The sequence below is a fragment of the Capra hircus genome, chromosome 1, assembly GCF_001704415.2.
Source record: "Capra hircus breed San Clemente chromosome 1, ASM170441v1, whole genome shotgun sequence".
In the NCBI taxonomy this organism is placed as follows: Eukaryota; Metazoa; Chordata; class Mammalia; order Artiodactyla; family Bovidae; genus Capra; species Capra hircus.
In genome coordinates this window covers 93,938,873-93,954,053 of record NC_030808.1, presented here as the reverse complement: position 1 = coordinate 93,954,053, position 15,181 = coordinate 93,938,873, and the positions used below count along the sequence as shown (strand labels likewise).

The 15,181-nt window shown below is 34.9% G+C and overlaps 1 protein-coding gene across 1 annotated transcript in view; it reads right to left on the bottom strand.

Annotated features, from left to right (window-relative positions):
• The window catches only part of SPATA16 (spermatogenesis associated 16), a 242,192-nt gene that overhangs the window by 188,084 nt on the left and 38,927 nt on the right, over positions 1-15,181 (bottom strand). The window contains exon 2 of the mRNA XM_005675304.3: positions 6,225-6,370. Within this exon, the coding sequence (XP_005675361.1) occupies positions 6,225-6,370 (146 nt within the window). The remainder of the gene's footprint in view (positions 1-6,224; positions 6,371-15,181) is intronic.

Sequence of the window (15,181 nt, the reverse complement as noted above, 5' to 3'; positions counted from 1 at the left end):
TCTGCTGTTCCTAGATATGGTTCTGTTTATATTTATTTTAGTTGGGGCTAACTGTGTCTTACTCTTTTTTCAAACCAAATTTGGAAAATTTCCAATAACTACTTTTTATGCCCTTTCCTCTCTTCTCTTGGAAACAGTTACATGTGGCTCAGCTCAGTTCAGTTCATTTCATTTCAGTTGCTCAGTTGTGTCTGACTCTTTTACTCCCCCATGGCCTGCAGCACGCCAGGCTTCCCTGTCTGTCACCAACTCCTGGTGACAGGCTTCCTGAAACTCACGTCCATTGAATCAGTGATGCTATCCAACCATCTCATCCTCTGTTGTTCCCTTCTCCTACCGCCTTCAATATTTCCCAGCATCAGGGTCATTTCCAGTGAGTCAATTCTTCATATCAGATGGTCAGAGTATTAGAGTTTCAGCTTCAGCATCAATCCTTCCAATGAATATTCAGGACTGATTTCCTTTAGGATGGACTGGTTGGATCTCCTTGCAATCCAGGAGGCTCTGAAGACTCTTCTCCAACACCACAGTTCAAAATTCTTTGGCTCTCAGCTTTATAGTCCAACTCTCACATCCATACCTGACTACTGGAAAAACCATGTAGGTTACTTGTTACTTAGACTTGTTACTGTGTCTGAGAATAAGTCACTGAAGCATTAGTTAATTTTTTAAAATATCTTAAATGATACTGTGTGTTCATGTCGGGTAATTGCTATTGATTTGTCTTCAAGTTCACTAAACCTTTCTTTAGTACTAAATCTTCAATCTGATGTTAAAGTCAACCTGTATATTTTTATTTTAGATATTAATAGTTCATTAATCCATGGTAAAATCTCCATCTGTTTCTTTTCTATAGTTTCTATTTTTGTGTTGAGATTCTCAATTCTTCACTTATTATGGCCATCTTTGCCTCAAGATCCTTGAACCTATTTTTTACAGCTTCTTTAAAATCTTTTTCTACCAATTCTAACATGTGGGTCATCTTGGGGCCTTATTCTATGGACTGTTTATTTTCTTAAATATGAGTCTCATTTTCCTATTCCTTTGAATGTGTAGTAATTTTTAGTTTTATACTAAACATTTTGGATGAAACTTTGTAAGAAATTGAGATTATGACATCATCCCTGCAAACGTGTAGAATTTTTTTCTTATCAGGCAGTTAAATGGCAAATATTCTTGTTCTTGTCAGGTGTGGTTTTTCAGCTAGGTCAATTTTGCCTTTGAGCTTAACTCTAAGGTGTGATTCTTTCTGAAGGTCATGGTCCTAACTCTTAAAGCATTGTCTTTCAGGAATTTTAACTGAATGCCAGAGGTACTCAGTGAGCTCTCTTAACACTGGTTCTTCAGTATCTCCTATCACTGCAGCTCCTCTGGTATTTTCATTTATTACTTGGTCCTGCAGCAGGCAGTCTCTGCTACATGAAGTCTTACTTTTCATATTGGTCTAGAACCTGCAGCAAATCTTCATTCAGTCTTCTACCCCCAACCCCCTCACATACCTATTTCTCCTTCAGTCACCTGCTCTGTAAATTACAGGGTTTTTTAGCAGACTGATATTCTAATATCTGATATTCTAAGAGACTTTGTTTTCTTGGGCTCCAAAGTCACTGCAGATGGTTACTGCGGCCATGAAATTAAAAGACACTTGCTCCTTGGAAGAAAAGCTATGACCAACCTAGACAGCATACTAAAAACCAGAGACATCACTTTGCAGACAAAGGTCCATCTCATCAAAGCTATGGTTTTTCCAGTGGTCATGTATGGATGTGAGAGTTGGACTATAAAGAAAGCTGAGCATGGAATTGATGCTTTTGAACTGTGGTGTTGGAGAAGACTCTTGAGAGTCTCTTGGACTGCAAGGAGATCCAACCAGTCCATCCTGAAGGAAATCAATCCTGAATATTCATTGGAAGGACTGATGCTGAAGCTGAAACTCCAATACTTGGAGTTTTGCACTTGATGCGAAGAACTGACTCACTGGAAAAGACCCTGATGCAGGGAAAGATTGAAGGCAGGAGGAGAAGGGGACAACAGAGGATGAGATGGTTGGATGGCATCACCGACTCGATGGACATGAGTTTGAGCAAGCTCCAGAAGTTGGTGACGGTCATGGAAGCCTGGCGTGCTACAGTCCATGGGGTTGAAAAGAGTCAGACAGGACCGAGCGACTGAACTGAACTGATATCCTAATTTCTGCTTCCTTCGCTCATTCAGATTAAAGTTTAACTTGATCTTCAACTCCCTGAGTTTGGTCAGGAAAACCATGGTAGTCACCGTGTGTACTACCCTATATATGAGATATACCTATGGCTGATCTCACAAGGATCAAAGTCCTGCTGTGACCATTTTCCAGTGCCTAAAAAGAATTGTTTCATATGTTTTGCCTAGTTTTATACTTATTTATAGCAGGAAGGCAGGTCCTTTTATACCAGTAACTCTGTCATGGCTGGAATAAAGAATCCATGGGTTTCTATTTAATTTTCACAAAACCTTGTGGGATGTAATTTGTGAAGTAGGCACAGTTATTATAACCCAATTTTATGGAGAATTAAACTCAGATGAACTGGTGAGTGGGGGAATCACATTTAAAACCTGGGCAGTTAGATTAAGACTCCATGAATCTGATTTAATAAATGATACTGCTTCTGCAATGTGAAATTATATTTACTACCTTTGTGGCATTTATCACACTCTTTTTTCTCATATTTATTGATATTTGTTTTTTAAACTTTGCTACCTCTTCTAATGCGTACAGACAACACAATTCCTGTCTACAACTGCTACCCTACTGCCTAGCACAGGCTCTTGGTTAGCATTCAATAAATATTTGTTGAAAGAATGAACATAGATGAGAGCATTATAAAACAATTTTGAAAAGAGGCTGTTTTCTACATATTTGCTATTTTCGACTTCATCTTGTCTGCCACCTAGTGGCATCAAAATTCTACAGCATAGTATGGCTAAGGAAACTCAAATGGGGGCTCTGTATCAACCTAGAGGGGTGGGATGGGGAGGGAGATGGGAGGAGGGAAGTTCAAAAGGGATGAGATATACCTATGGCTGGTTCATATTGAGGTTTGACAGAAAACAATAAATAAAAAATAAATTAATTTTTTTAAAGGCCAAAAAAGAAAAAATTCTATACCATAAACAACATCAGTCTAAAGATGGGAAATAGGCAAAAAAGGTGATATGTATTATTAGAATCTTTAGAATTATATACATCAACATATAATTATATGAGAAGAAAGAGTTATAGCAGGATTTCCGTTCTTGATAAGATAGCAATAATTAGAAATCAGGCTCAGGAGTGATCAAGACACCACTGACAAACAATGACAGTAGTTTGATGAAGTGAGCACAGAGTTGATATGTTCGATTGGTGAGTGTAGGCATTACTTTGGTTTGAAGTTAAAAAAAAAAATGACATCCAAATATGGTGCTTTGGATATGTTATTTAAAAAAGAAAAACTTGCTTATAGTTGTTTCTAAAGCCTTTATTGTCTTCCCTGTGTCTCAGGCGGTAAAGAATCTGCCTGCAATGAAGGAGACCAGGGTTCAATCCCTGGTGGAGAAGATCACCTGGAGAAGGGAATTGTAACCTGCTTTGGTATTCTTGCCTGGGAAATCCCATGGACAGAGGAATATGGCGAGCTACAGTCCTTGAGGTCACAAAGGGTTGGACATGACTGAAAGGCAAACACTTCCACTTTTTTTTCAAAGCCTTTGTCTTACTTATTAGCATATTTTAAATGGCAGTACTCAGCTAATTAATTTCAAAATGTATCTTTGTTGAACCTAAAACCATACAGTTATGGTTCTTGTAGTCTTCTACGTGACAAAACAATATGCACTTATTTTTATCAAAAGCAAAACTACATGATGGTTTTCAAGCTAATTTCTGTATTAACAAATCTGAAGATATGCAGTAGGCCTCACAATTTACATAAAATTAAAGAAAGGATGCTTCAGGAATGCAAATAAATGCAAAAAGTGAATATTTTAATTTTGATCCATGATTAGTATCAACCATCACAGTGTGGTAATAATACAAAAGAAAGATTCTGCATTCAGTGTATAACTAATGGTTATAAGCTATTTATAGACTGAATATTCTGATTATTTATTTTGAGAAATACATTTACGTGTCAGATTCTATTTTAAAAATCTGAGATCTTTAAAAACATTTGAATATTACAATCATATGCACTGATTTCTGTAGTTCTGCGACATGACAAGCCTAGAAAAATGATTTATTTCACTTAGTGCATAATTAATTGTATGAATTCACTGTTTAACCTCTATTGATTTCCATTTCTTAGTTAATGTTCAACTTAGAAACAGAAGCAAAAATTATTTTACAATAGAATAAAAAGGATACAGAAGTTAATCCTAGCATAATAGGGAAGATAATTTTACTTTTCATCTTTATATTGTATACCCTCCCCTCAGTAATTTTTAAGGACTTGAAAGGGCACTCTTAGTTTTAAAACAAAAGTTTCAAAGTCTAAATAGCGAACCTATTGAAACTAATCCTTGCATCCTTAGGAACCATAGCATTTTATTGTTTCTTATAGTACTATTTTGATTAATGTTCATTGTTATTTTTATAACACTGAATTGAATTTTGGCATGAACATGCCATTTACAATTTTTTATGATTACAAAAATGATTTGAAAATCCATCAAACCATTCTAAAATCCAGGAGATATTTTGATTAATATGTAGGCAATGTTAATGGTACTTCATATGTGTAGTGAAAACCATGGACAAGGTGATAAATAATTACTTTCAGGTGCATCTCAATTCATTATTGTTTATGTATGCCTATAGATTTTCTGGGCTATTCCCAATTTCAAATATTTTATTGTGCTTACAAGTCACCCAAGTGGCTCAGAAATTCCAATATTTTAACATACTGAAGTATACATTACATTTCCAATATTGGCCCTTTCAAATGGAAATGAAATAAAATTCTTCCAATGTAACCATATGTCCTGATATTGGGTTTGGAAACTATGGTTGCATAAGGTGTTTCTAGAAAATATAGAGTCAGATTTTCTTTGGTATCAAAGAGAATCTGTGTTTAGGTTCTGCAGTTTATTTAAAGCAAAAAGTTTCTTTCCAGCAGGTTATCTTAGAAATTTCAGAGTGATTTTGTTGTCAGCAGGTCCTCGATGTCAAACTTAAGCGTGTAAGTTTGAGGTCTCCATAGAGCTGTTAAGAATATCTGATGGAACTTCTATATCATTGGATGTAGAGTTATAAATGAGTTTTAGCGTATTGGCAGATCTGCTCACATAATGAATCTTAATATAATTGATGGTCATGTTTTTTTACTGGTTATTAACAGGGAAGGTGTTATGTTTTCATATTGATATTAGTTTTGTTATTTGTGTCCAAAAGAAATCCAGGATGTATGAGCTCAGAGAATGAACAAGACTAAAGTTTTAGATAAATTGCTCTAAATTAGGCAGGGAGGTATAGAGGAATCATAATTCTAAGAAAAGAGCTATTTAAAAGATGTAACATAATCACTTTATCTTTGCGGTAAATTAAACTGAATACTTCCCATGATAAGATCAAGGTCTTTAGGGAACAAGACATAGGAGAGGACATTTTTATAGAAAAAAAAGATAGGGCTGGGTAACCTTGAGGATTCTAGGAAACCAAAAGCTAATACAGAGTTCTGAAGAGGGTAGAAATACATAAAGGGAATCTTTAAGGACAATGATAAAAAGGTGGTTCATACCTTTGGGCAGTTGTCGCACTTGCCCCTTCATAACATCCTTTGAATCAGTTGTGTTATCACCAAATAAGCCATAAGCTTTGGTGTCTTTGCTCATGGTTCATAGCTGGAATTTCTTTCTACCATTCTTCGTATCGCAGTCAGTTTTGGAAATCTTTCTCCTCCTTCTCACCCCTTACCTAACCTTATTCGATCCCTCCTTTCTTCCTGCAGTCATTTGCTACTGCAGCTGCCTGCCTTTTTATTTTGTCCTGCTTTATGATAGTTAATGATGGGTTTATTTCTTCCCTTAGGTTTTGAGATGCCCTTTGTGATCTCTATGATTGTCTAGCTTAACATAAATCAAGTAATAAAGAGATGGTTTTAGTTTTGTGATTACATTTCAATGGAGTCTAAGTTAATCCTACAAGCTCACATCACACCCTCTGCTTGCATGGATAGTACTTACTTGCAGTTATTAACCCTTCATTTTACCTGTGCGCATGATTCAGGGCAAGGTCAGGTTTCCTCATTCGCAGATAGCATGCAACAAGCTTTGTCTCAATGAAACTTGCCACACTAGCTATATCTTCAGCAGATGCTTCAAATGGTTTTCCCAGAACCGCCCCTTTGCTGCAAAGCTTTAAAAGAAAAATAAATACAAGGCTTTAAATTTTCTAATCATCTTGACAAATAATTGATCTTTTAAATAAACTTTACATAATATATACATACACTTTTCCAAACAAGTAAAATATTAACATTTTGATTGTAAATTAAATTATTCCTGTTCACTATTAAGTGACTATAAGTAACGCATTTTATTGTAAAATGCTTCCTGTAAAATATTTTAAAAGTATGATATATTTTAAAGGGGTGCCATTAGCTAAGAATGTCTGTTTTAAAAATAAAGCACACAATAAGCAAAGATATTAACAGAAAACCAGGTATAAATCATATTAAATACCAGTGCTTTTATGAAAACCCAGCTAAGCAATGATCTAGCACACTATCGAGTTTGATTTAATATAATAAGGGGTATCGGAAATAAACTCCTAGGAGCCATTAACATGATTGGTGATTAATTTGAGTCTGAATCATATTCTCTAGGATGTTATTGAAAGAAAAGAAGTGAAAATTTATTAGAATTTATTGGCAGAGGCCACAGTATCTGAAAAACATGGCAGGAATGTGGAATTCTTAATAAAAATTCCAGGAAGTCAATGGCTTCTGGGCACCATAGATAAACTGTAGAGGAAGAAAATAATTAATTTTGGGGAGAGAACCCCAAACATTAAGAAGTATCAATAATATGACAAGGATAGATTGGTACTTTTTTTTCCCCCTTAGAGTTTTCTACTGTTCCTTAGAATCAAGGCTGATGGGGGAGGAGAGACTCCATCACCACTTAGTGACCTTATTCAGAATATCTGCTTCTTTGCTATTTTTACATTTTTGCTCTTGCTATTTGCTATTTTTATTTCCTGTATGCTTTTCTCACCAGGGATAGTAATGTTTGAGGATTAGTATCTATTTGTATATATCTCTGTGTAAGATTTCTTGTATTCTAAATCCTGTTTTTTAAGAAATGTTATCTAAACTAATTTTCTTTTATAGATTAAGTTGAGGTTGCCTTGCCATTTACATTAACATTATTGTCTATTTTTTAAAGTGCAAATAGGTTGAGAATGGGTTTATTCTGTTCCAAAATGTGTTTCTCTTCTTAATTTTATCCAACAACTATAAGCTGAAGGAAAATCTAGATGTTTCACATCCTTCGTTTGAATTGTTAGTTACCTGGTACTACCTGGATATTTTGTCAACTATGATAATTCATATCATTTTAAAGAGTCTTTTCCAATTTGATGGGATAAATTTTTTACTACATACATTCAGTCAATAAATATTTATTAATTACTAATAATCATCAGACAAAAAATACTACCCTTACATTTTAATTTGGTCTAATTAAATTGGTTTTATTTAATAGGTCTTTTTAATAAATTTTGGCTATTTTTAGTTCTGTGTAAATTCCTGTTTTTGCATTCCTTGGCTATTTCCATTGGTGTTGTAATCTTTTACTTATTAATTATGAGAGCTCTTTATAATCTAGTATGCATTTTCCCACACAACTATGTACACAAAATCAGACATAAAGGTTTTTCCCCCTTTAATTGCCCTTCATAAAAGAGTCAACTTCTATCCATGTATCCTCAGAATACATTTCTCAATTATTTGGCAAGGTGGGGGAACAAAGACTTTTATGGAAGATACAAAGTATTTGTAAATGACCTTAGTCAAGGCTAAGTTTTGATGCTTTATAAAGATTACCTGATAAAATTCATAATAAAAGAGACAAAGTATTTAACAGTGATTTAGTAACTATTCCTGAGAGTATGACCTCACAAATGTCAGTGTGGTTGTAAACAGACTTTAAAATATAGTTTAAGAAAGTGTTATAGTCTGAACATGATAGCTTGAGACAGCATCTCTCCTCTTCTACCAGTCTGATCCTATATGACCCTGAGATACCTAAAGTAACGGTTGTTTAGGTAGAAAAAATGTTTTTGGATAGCACAGCTTTTTAAAAAGTCAGTGGAAAACAACATAAGTAGAAATTATGTAGTGCCATTTGTTAGCATATCATTGTATTAAAATTCTAGACTTTCTTGAGTAGTTTTATCCTTTAAATTAAATCAGCATATTTCCCCCAAATCTTAAATGCTCAAACCTCATGGATTTTTTTCACATAAAATCTTGAGCTTCCCTGGTGGCTTAGAAGGCAAAGAATTCACCTGCAATGCAGGAGATGTAGGTTCAATCCCTGGGTCAGAAAGATCCCCTGGAGAAGGGAATGGCTACCCATTCCAGTATTCTTGCCTGGAGAATTCCAGGGACAGAGAAGCCTGTTTGTTTAAAATCTTAAACATAAAGGAAACAAGCCCCACGTTGTATATGTCCTTTGCCCCTTCCTCCTCTTTGTTCATATCAGGTGTGATAGAGCAAATATAGCTCCTTTCTCAGGCATACTTTTTGTGGGATGAATACAGGGACCATTAGGGTAGTAACTTCCACAAGGACATTCAGATTCTACATGGCAAGAGGAAGCTGACCTTCAAGTTTAATAACATTAAGACTTTGTCTGAGAACACTGAAAGAAAGTGAAAAATAAGCGCCTGATCTAATGTTTGTCTCTACTTCTGTGAGTTTCAAGGCCAAAAAAAGGAATAAAATGATCAATCTTAACACTCCAGAGTGTATACTTTGTGAAACCAAACTGTAAGCAAGGAAAGACAATAATAATTTTTCAGTTCATATTAAAATGGAAAAACACACAGCCTGTATATTTGTGGTGATCGTGATTTATCAATCAAGTACTATAAGATAGAGAACTTTCTGATTTTATCAAAGGTTACCTTATTTGTTTTCCAAAGTGATGTGCCTTTGAAATAAGCTTTGCAGTAAGGCAAATTGTTACAAATATGATGATGTTAAAGGTAGAAATATAGAAAATATAGACAAAGTACTGGTATCAGGATTATAAAGAACATTTCAGATATTTTGCTGAATTTTAAAATTTCAGGTAGTCATTTGTGAAGACTAACAAATGAATTCTCTAGAAGATGAAAGACTTTAATATGCTGCTAAGTCACTTCAGTAGTGTCTGACTCTGTGTGACCCCAGACGGCAGCCCAACAGGCTCTCCCGTCCCTGGGATTCTCCAGGCAAGAACACTGGAGTGGGCTGCCGTTTCCTTCTCCAGTGCATGAAAGTGAAAAGCGAAAATGAAGTCGCTCAGTCGTGTCCGACTCCCAGCGACCCCATGGACTGCAGCCCACCAGGCTCCTCCGTCCATGGGATTTTCCAGGCAAGAGTACTGGAGTGGGGTGCCATTGCCTTCAATATGAGATGTATTTATTTGCATGCAGGAAGGGTGACTTATGTGAAAAAAGTCATGGAAACAAGGTAATAAAAAGTTTTAAACTACCTAATATAGTAAATTAATGAGAAGACTTTGAATTATAAAACAAAAATTAGGTGTGAAATTTTTGCTTTTAAAAAAAGCATGGACAAGTTAAAAGCATAATTTTTTAGGAAAAATGAAGTAAAAACTCTTATGGGTATAGTTGTTGGTTTCATGAGAAACTGGATATTAAAATTTCAAAATTTAATAGTAAATTTCAGTAGTAAATTAAAATCACAGGCTAAAATTTTAATAAAAAATACATACTTTACAAAATATATTTGATAGTTTTCTGAAAATAGCCTGATAATACTTCAGAGTTATAAAAAGTTATTAAAAGTTTATAAAAAGTTATAAAACCTTTTTCTAAGGTATTTCAAAGTTGTTTTAAGAAATAAATATCAAACCTATTTTCAGAAATTGTGGCACAATGGAATTTCAAAGTTTGTTTAAAAACACAGATAAAAATAACAGAAAGCCCAATAATAGCAGAAAAAAACCCAAGATTAAATACTATGTTATGGGTCCCATTCTTAAAAATACAACCACACGTTTTTCTTTAATTAGTATCATCATTAGTAAGATTGATATTGCTAATAGATTCTCACTTAATAGAATATTGTATGATGACTGTTTGCCCACCATACTCCTGGGACATAATTTTGAGTGATCCTTGCAGATCTAGGAAAGAACAATAAATCTTTAAAAATGAGGCATTATTTTAGCTATTAATTATCTACAAATTACAGTATATATCATTCAATTGGAAATTTTTTAAGCTTTTTAATTGTTCAGGAAATTATCAAAAGAAAAAAGATGGAGAGTAAGTTACCCATAACTCTATTGCCATGTCTAATTGCCATTAATTTCTTGAATATTTCCTAACATAATTTTTATATTTTTATAATAAATTATAATTATATATAATAGCCCCATCTTTTTATATAGTTTTATTTTTATGTTTCTAATTAAAATCTAAAGCATTACTCACATTATAATTATAGCTGGATATTTTTATATTCTTACTCTCAGCAAGTGATAGAAATATTAGAAAGTAAGTCAGCAAAGATCCTGATGATTTGTACAACATCATTAACCAATCAAATGTAGTCAACATAAATATAAAATACTCCATCTTACAACATATTTTGCTCAGCTGCCCTGGAGAATCACTGAAAATTCAACAGTTAAAAAAAAAGAATCCAGTTGGAAAGTAAGCAAAGACACGAACAGAGTTTTCTCTGAAGAGGACATGCTGATGGCAAATAGGCTCATAAAAAGATGTTCAACATGTTTATTGTTTGACATCATTAGCCATCAGAGAAATGTAATTTAAAACTACAGTGAGATATCACCTAGTAGAATGGCTAAAAAGTAGCAATAACATCAAAATGGTGACCAGTTGGATCACTCACACTTTGCTGATGGGAATGTAAAATGGTACAGCCAGTGATGAAAACAGTGTGGCAGTTGCTTAATAAACTAAACAAGTGACTACTGTACAACTCAACAAGTACACATTGGGCACTTATCCCAGAGAAATGAAGACTTTAGTTCACAGAGAAATCCATACATGAATAATGTTTATAGCAGAAAGAGAACCAGAGAGCTCACTGAGAATCTCCTTTTTTTTTGGGGGGGGTGTCTCTTTTATAAGGGAATAAATCCTTTTCAAGAGGGCTCCACCTTCAAGACACCTAATCACTTCCCAAAGTCCCCACCTCCAAATACCATCACATATGGGATTAGGTTTCAGCAAATGCATTTTGGAGGGACAAATATTCAGTGCATATTTTTCATTACTCATTTTACAGATGAGGAAACTGAAGTTTGGAGTGTAATCTTCTCAGGTTACAGTGTTAGTAATTTGAATTTACACCTAGATGTCTGGCCCTGGAGTCTGTGTGTTTAATCACTACGTCAGTGCTACATGGTGACACTTCATGATACTGATGCACAAAAACAGAGAGCAAGCATTTAGAAACTTTCACAGTACTTTGACAGAGAAATATTGTATCTGTTGAATTATAATAAAATTGCTGTTGTTCAGCCACTAAGTCACGTCCGACTCTTTGCAACCTCATGGACTGCAGCACTTCAGGTTTCCCTATCCTTCTCTAGCTCGCAGAGTCTGCTCAAACTCATGTCCATTCAGTCGGTGATGCCATCCAATCATCTCATCTTCTGGTGTCCCCTTCTCCTCCTGCCTTCAAGCTTTCCCAGCATCAGGGTCTTTTCCCATTGGAAAAGTTCTTCACATCAGGTGGCCAAAGTGTAGGAGTTTCAGCTTCAGCATCAGTCCTTCCAATGAATATTCAGAACTGATTTCCTTTAGGATGGACTGGTTGAATCTCCTTGCAGTCCAAGGGACTCTCTAGAATCTTTTCCAGCACAATTTGAAAGTGTCAGTTCTTCGGGGCACAGTCTTCTTTATAGTCCAACTTTCACATCCATACGTGACTACTGAAAAAAACATGGCTCTGACTATATGAATCTTTGTTGACAAAGTGATGTCTCTGCTTTTTGATACACTGTCTAGGTTGGTCATATCTTTTCTTCCAAGGAGCAAATGCCTTTTAATTTCATGGCTGCAGTCACTGTTGGCAGTGATTTTCAAGCCCAAGAAAATAAAATATGCTATTGTTTCCATTTTTTCCCCATCTGTTTGCCATGAAGTGATGGGACTGGATGCCATGATCTTAGTTTTCCATATGTTGAGTTTTAAGCCAGCTTTGTCGCTCTCCTCTTTCACCTTCATCAAGAGGCTATTTAGTTCCTCTTTGCCTTCTGCCATTAGAGTGGTATTATCTACATATCTGAGGTTGTTGATATTTCTCCTGGCAATCTAGATTCCAGCTTGTTATTCATCCAGCCCAGCATTTGGCCTGATGTACTCTGCATATAAGTTAAATAAGCAAGGTGACAATGTACAGCTTTCACATGCTCCTTTCCCAATTTTGAACCAGTCTACTGTTCCATGTCCAGTTCTAACTGTTGCTTCTTGACCTGCATACAGGTTTCTCAGGAGGCCGGTAAGATGGTCTGATATTCTCATCTCTTCAAGAATTTTCCACAGTTTGTTGTGACCCTCACAGACAAAGGATTTCATGTAGTCAATGCAGGAGATGTTTTTCTGGAATTTTCTTGTTTTTTCTATGATCCAAACAATGCTGGTAATTTGATCTCTGGTTCCTCTGCCTTTTCTAAATACAGCTTGTTCATCTGGAAGTTCTTGGTTCACATACTGTTGAAGACTAGCTTGAAGAATTTTGAGCATTATCTTGCTAGCATATGAAACGAGTGCAGTTATAAGGTAGTTAGAACATTCTTTGGCATTGCCCTTCTTTGCAATTGGAATGAAAACTGACCTTTTCCAGTCCCATGATCGTTGCTGAGTTCTCTAAATTTGCTGGCATATTGAGTGCAGCACTTTAACAGCATCATTTTTCAGGGTTTGAAATAGCTCAGCTGGAATTCCACCACCTCCACTAGCTTTGTTTGTAGTGATGCTTCCTAAGGCCCACTTGATTTCACACTCCAGGATATCTGGCTTTTGGTGAGTGACCACACCATCGTGATTATCCAAGTCTTTAAGATCTTTTTTGTACACTTCTTCTGTGTATTCTTGCCACCTCTTCTTAATCTCTTCTGCTTCTGTTAGATTTTTGCTGTTTCTATCCATTATTATGCCCATCTTTGCATGAGATGTTCCTTTGGTATCTCTTGATTTTCTTGAAGATATCTAGTCTTTCCCATTCTTTTTTTCCCTCTATTCTTTGCATTGTTCACTTAAGGAGGCTTTCTTATCTCTCTTTGCTAGCTTTGTATTTTTGTGTCATATTTCCTTTCATTTTTTCTAGTAAGTTTTTTTTTACTCTATTTATTAAAATATCAGCCTGCAACAGATTGGGACAAAACTGAAGACTAATTGGTTCTTTGACACAGATAATGAAAAGAACTTTACTAAATTGTTAAAAATTTAGATAATTAAGAAATTTTGAAGAGAAAATAATTCACAATTCCATTATATAAAAATGACCATTCTTAAATGTTAGATATTGGTGTGGATATCTCCATCCTACCTAGTTTTCTATCTATTGATCAATCATCTATCTACGTCTTTATCCTTCCATTTACAATAATGATATTATTCATTATCCATAGTAACATGTTTCTTTCTTTGAATATATCTTGGGCATTAATAAATATAAATTTATGCCATTTTCAAAATGGCTACATAATTTTACTAGATCCCCATTTAATATTTTTCCTAATGAGAAATTTCTCCAGAGACACTGAGAGTTCTTAATGTCATAAATAATATACACTGAATAGCCTTGTGTATACATCTTTGTTCACACATTTGATCATTTCTAAATTTTCATATTCTATCTGTTATAATGTCCTCTTACATCTTGGAATTGCCGAGTCAGGCATAGACATTACAATCCCCAAAAGCATATTTTAGAAAATATACAACATGAAAGTGCTTTCCAGAAAAGTCTTATACTTTTGCCAACAAAGTGTCTTTCTTGTTTTCCTATATCCTCATGCACACTAGGTATTAGAAATGTTTTAATCTATTCTTTGCTAATCATATGGGCAACAAAGGCACCTTATTTTAATTTGGCTATTAAAGCAAGCTCTCATATGTATTGGCCATGTGTATGTATACACCATGAATTTCATTCATTTTACAATTGAGATATTCTAATTCATATAGATTTATTTTCACTTAGTGTATATTTTGGAGAAGGCAATGGCAACACCCTCCAGTGCTCTTGCCTGGAAGATCCCATGGGTGGAGGAGCCTGGTAGGCTGCAGTCCATGGGGTGTGAAGAGACGGACACGACTGAGCGACTTCACTTTCACTTTTCACTGTCATGCGTTGGAGAAGGAAATGGCACCCCACTTCTGTGTTCTTGCCTGGAGAATCCCAGGGATGGGGGAGCCTGGTGGGCTGTGGTCTATGGGGTCACACAGAATCTGACACAACTGAAGCGACTTAGCAGCAGCAGCAGCAGCAGTGTATATTTAATTAGATTTTTTTCCAAATATATAATTTATTTTGAGTTATGTGTACCACGCTTTAGTGTCAGGCTTATGCTGGCCATATAAAACAAATTGGAAAGATTCCTATCTTTTTCAGTACTCTGGAACATTTGGAAATAATTTAAAAAATTTCAGCCCAGCTTTTGTAACCTCTTTTTTTTTTTGATTATTGTTATGTGTAGGTTTTCAATGTTTTGTATTAATTTTGTTAATTTATATTTTCTTATAAAATTATCTGTTTCATTCAGATTCTAAAATCTGTCATTATAGTGAAGAACATTATATTCTTAGACTATCTTAAATGCCTGTGTAGCAGTGATGTCATTCTGTTTTTTTGCTCTTAGTACTATATAGTTCTGTTTTCTGTTTCTTAATTGGAATTGCAGGGATTTGATTTTGTTTTCTTAAATCCAACATACTCGTAGATTAATTTAT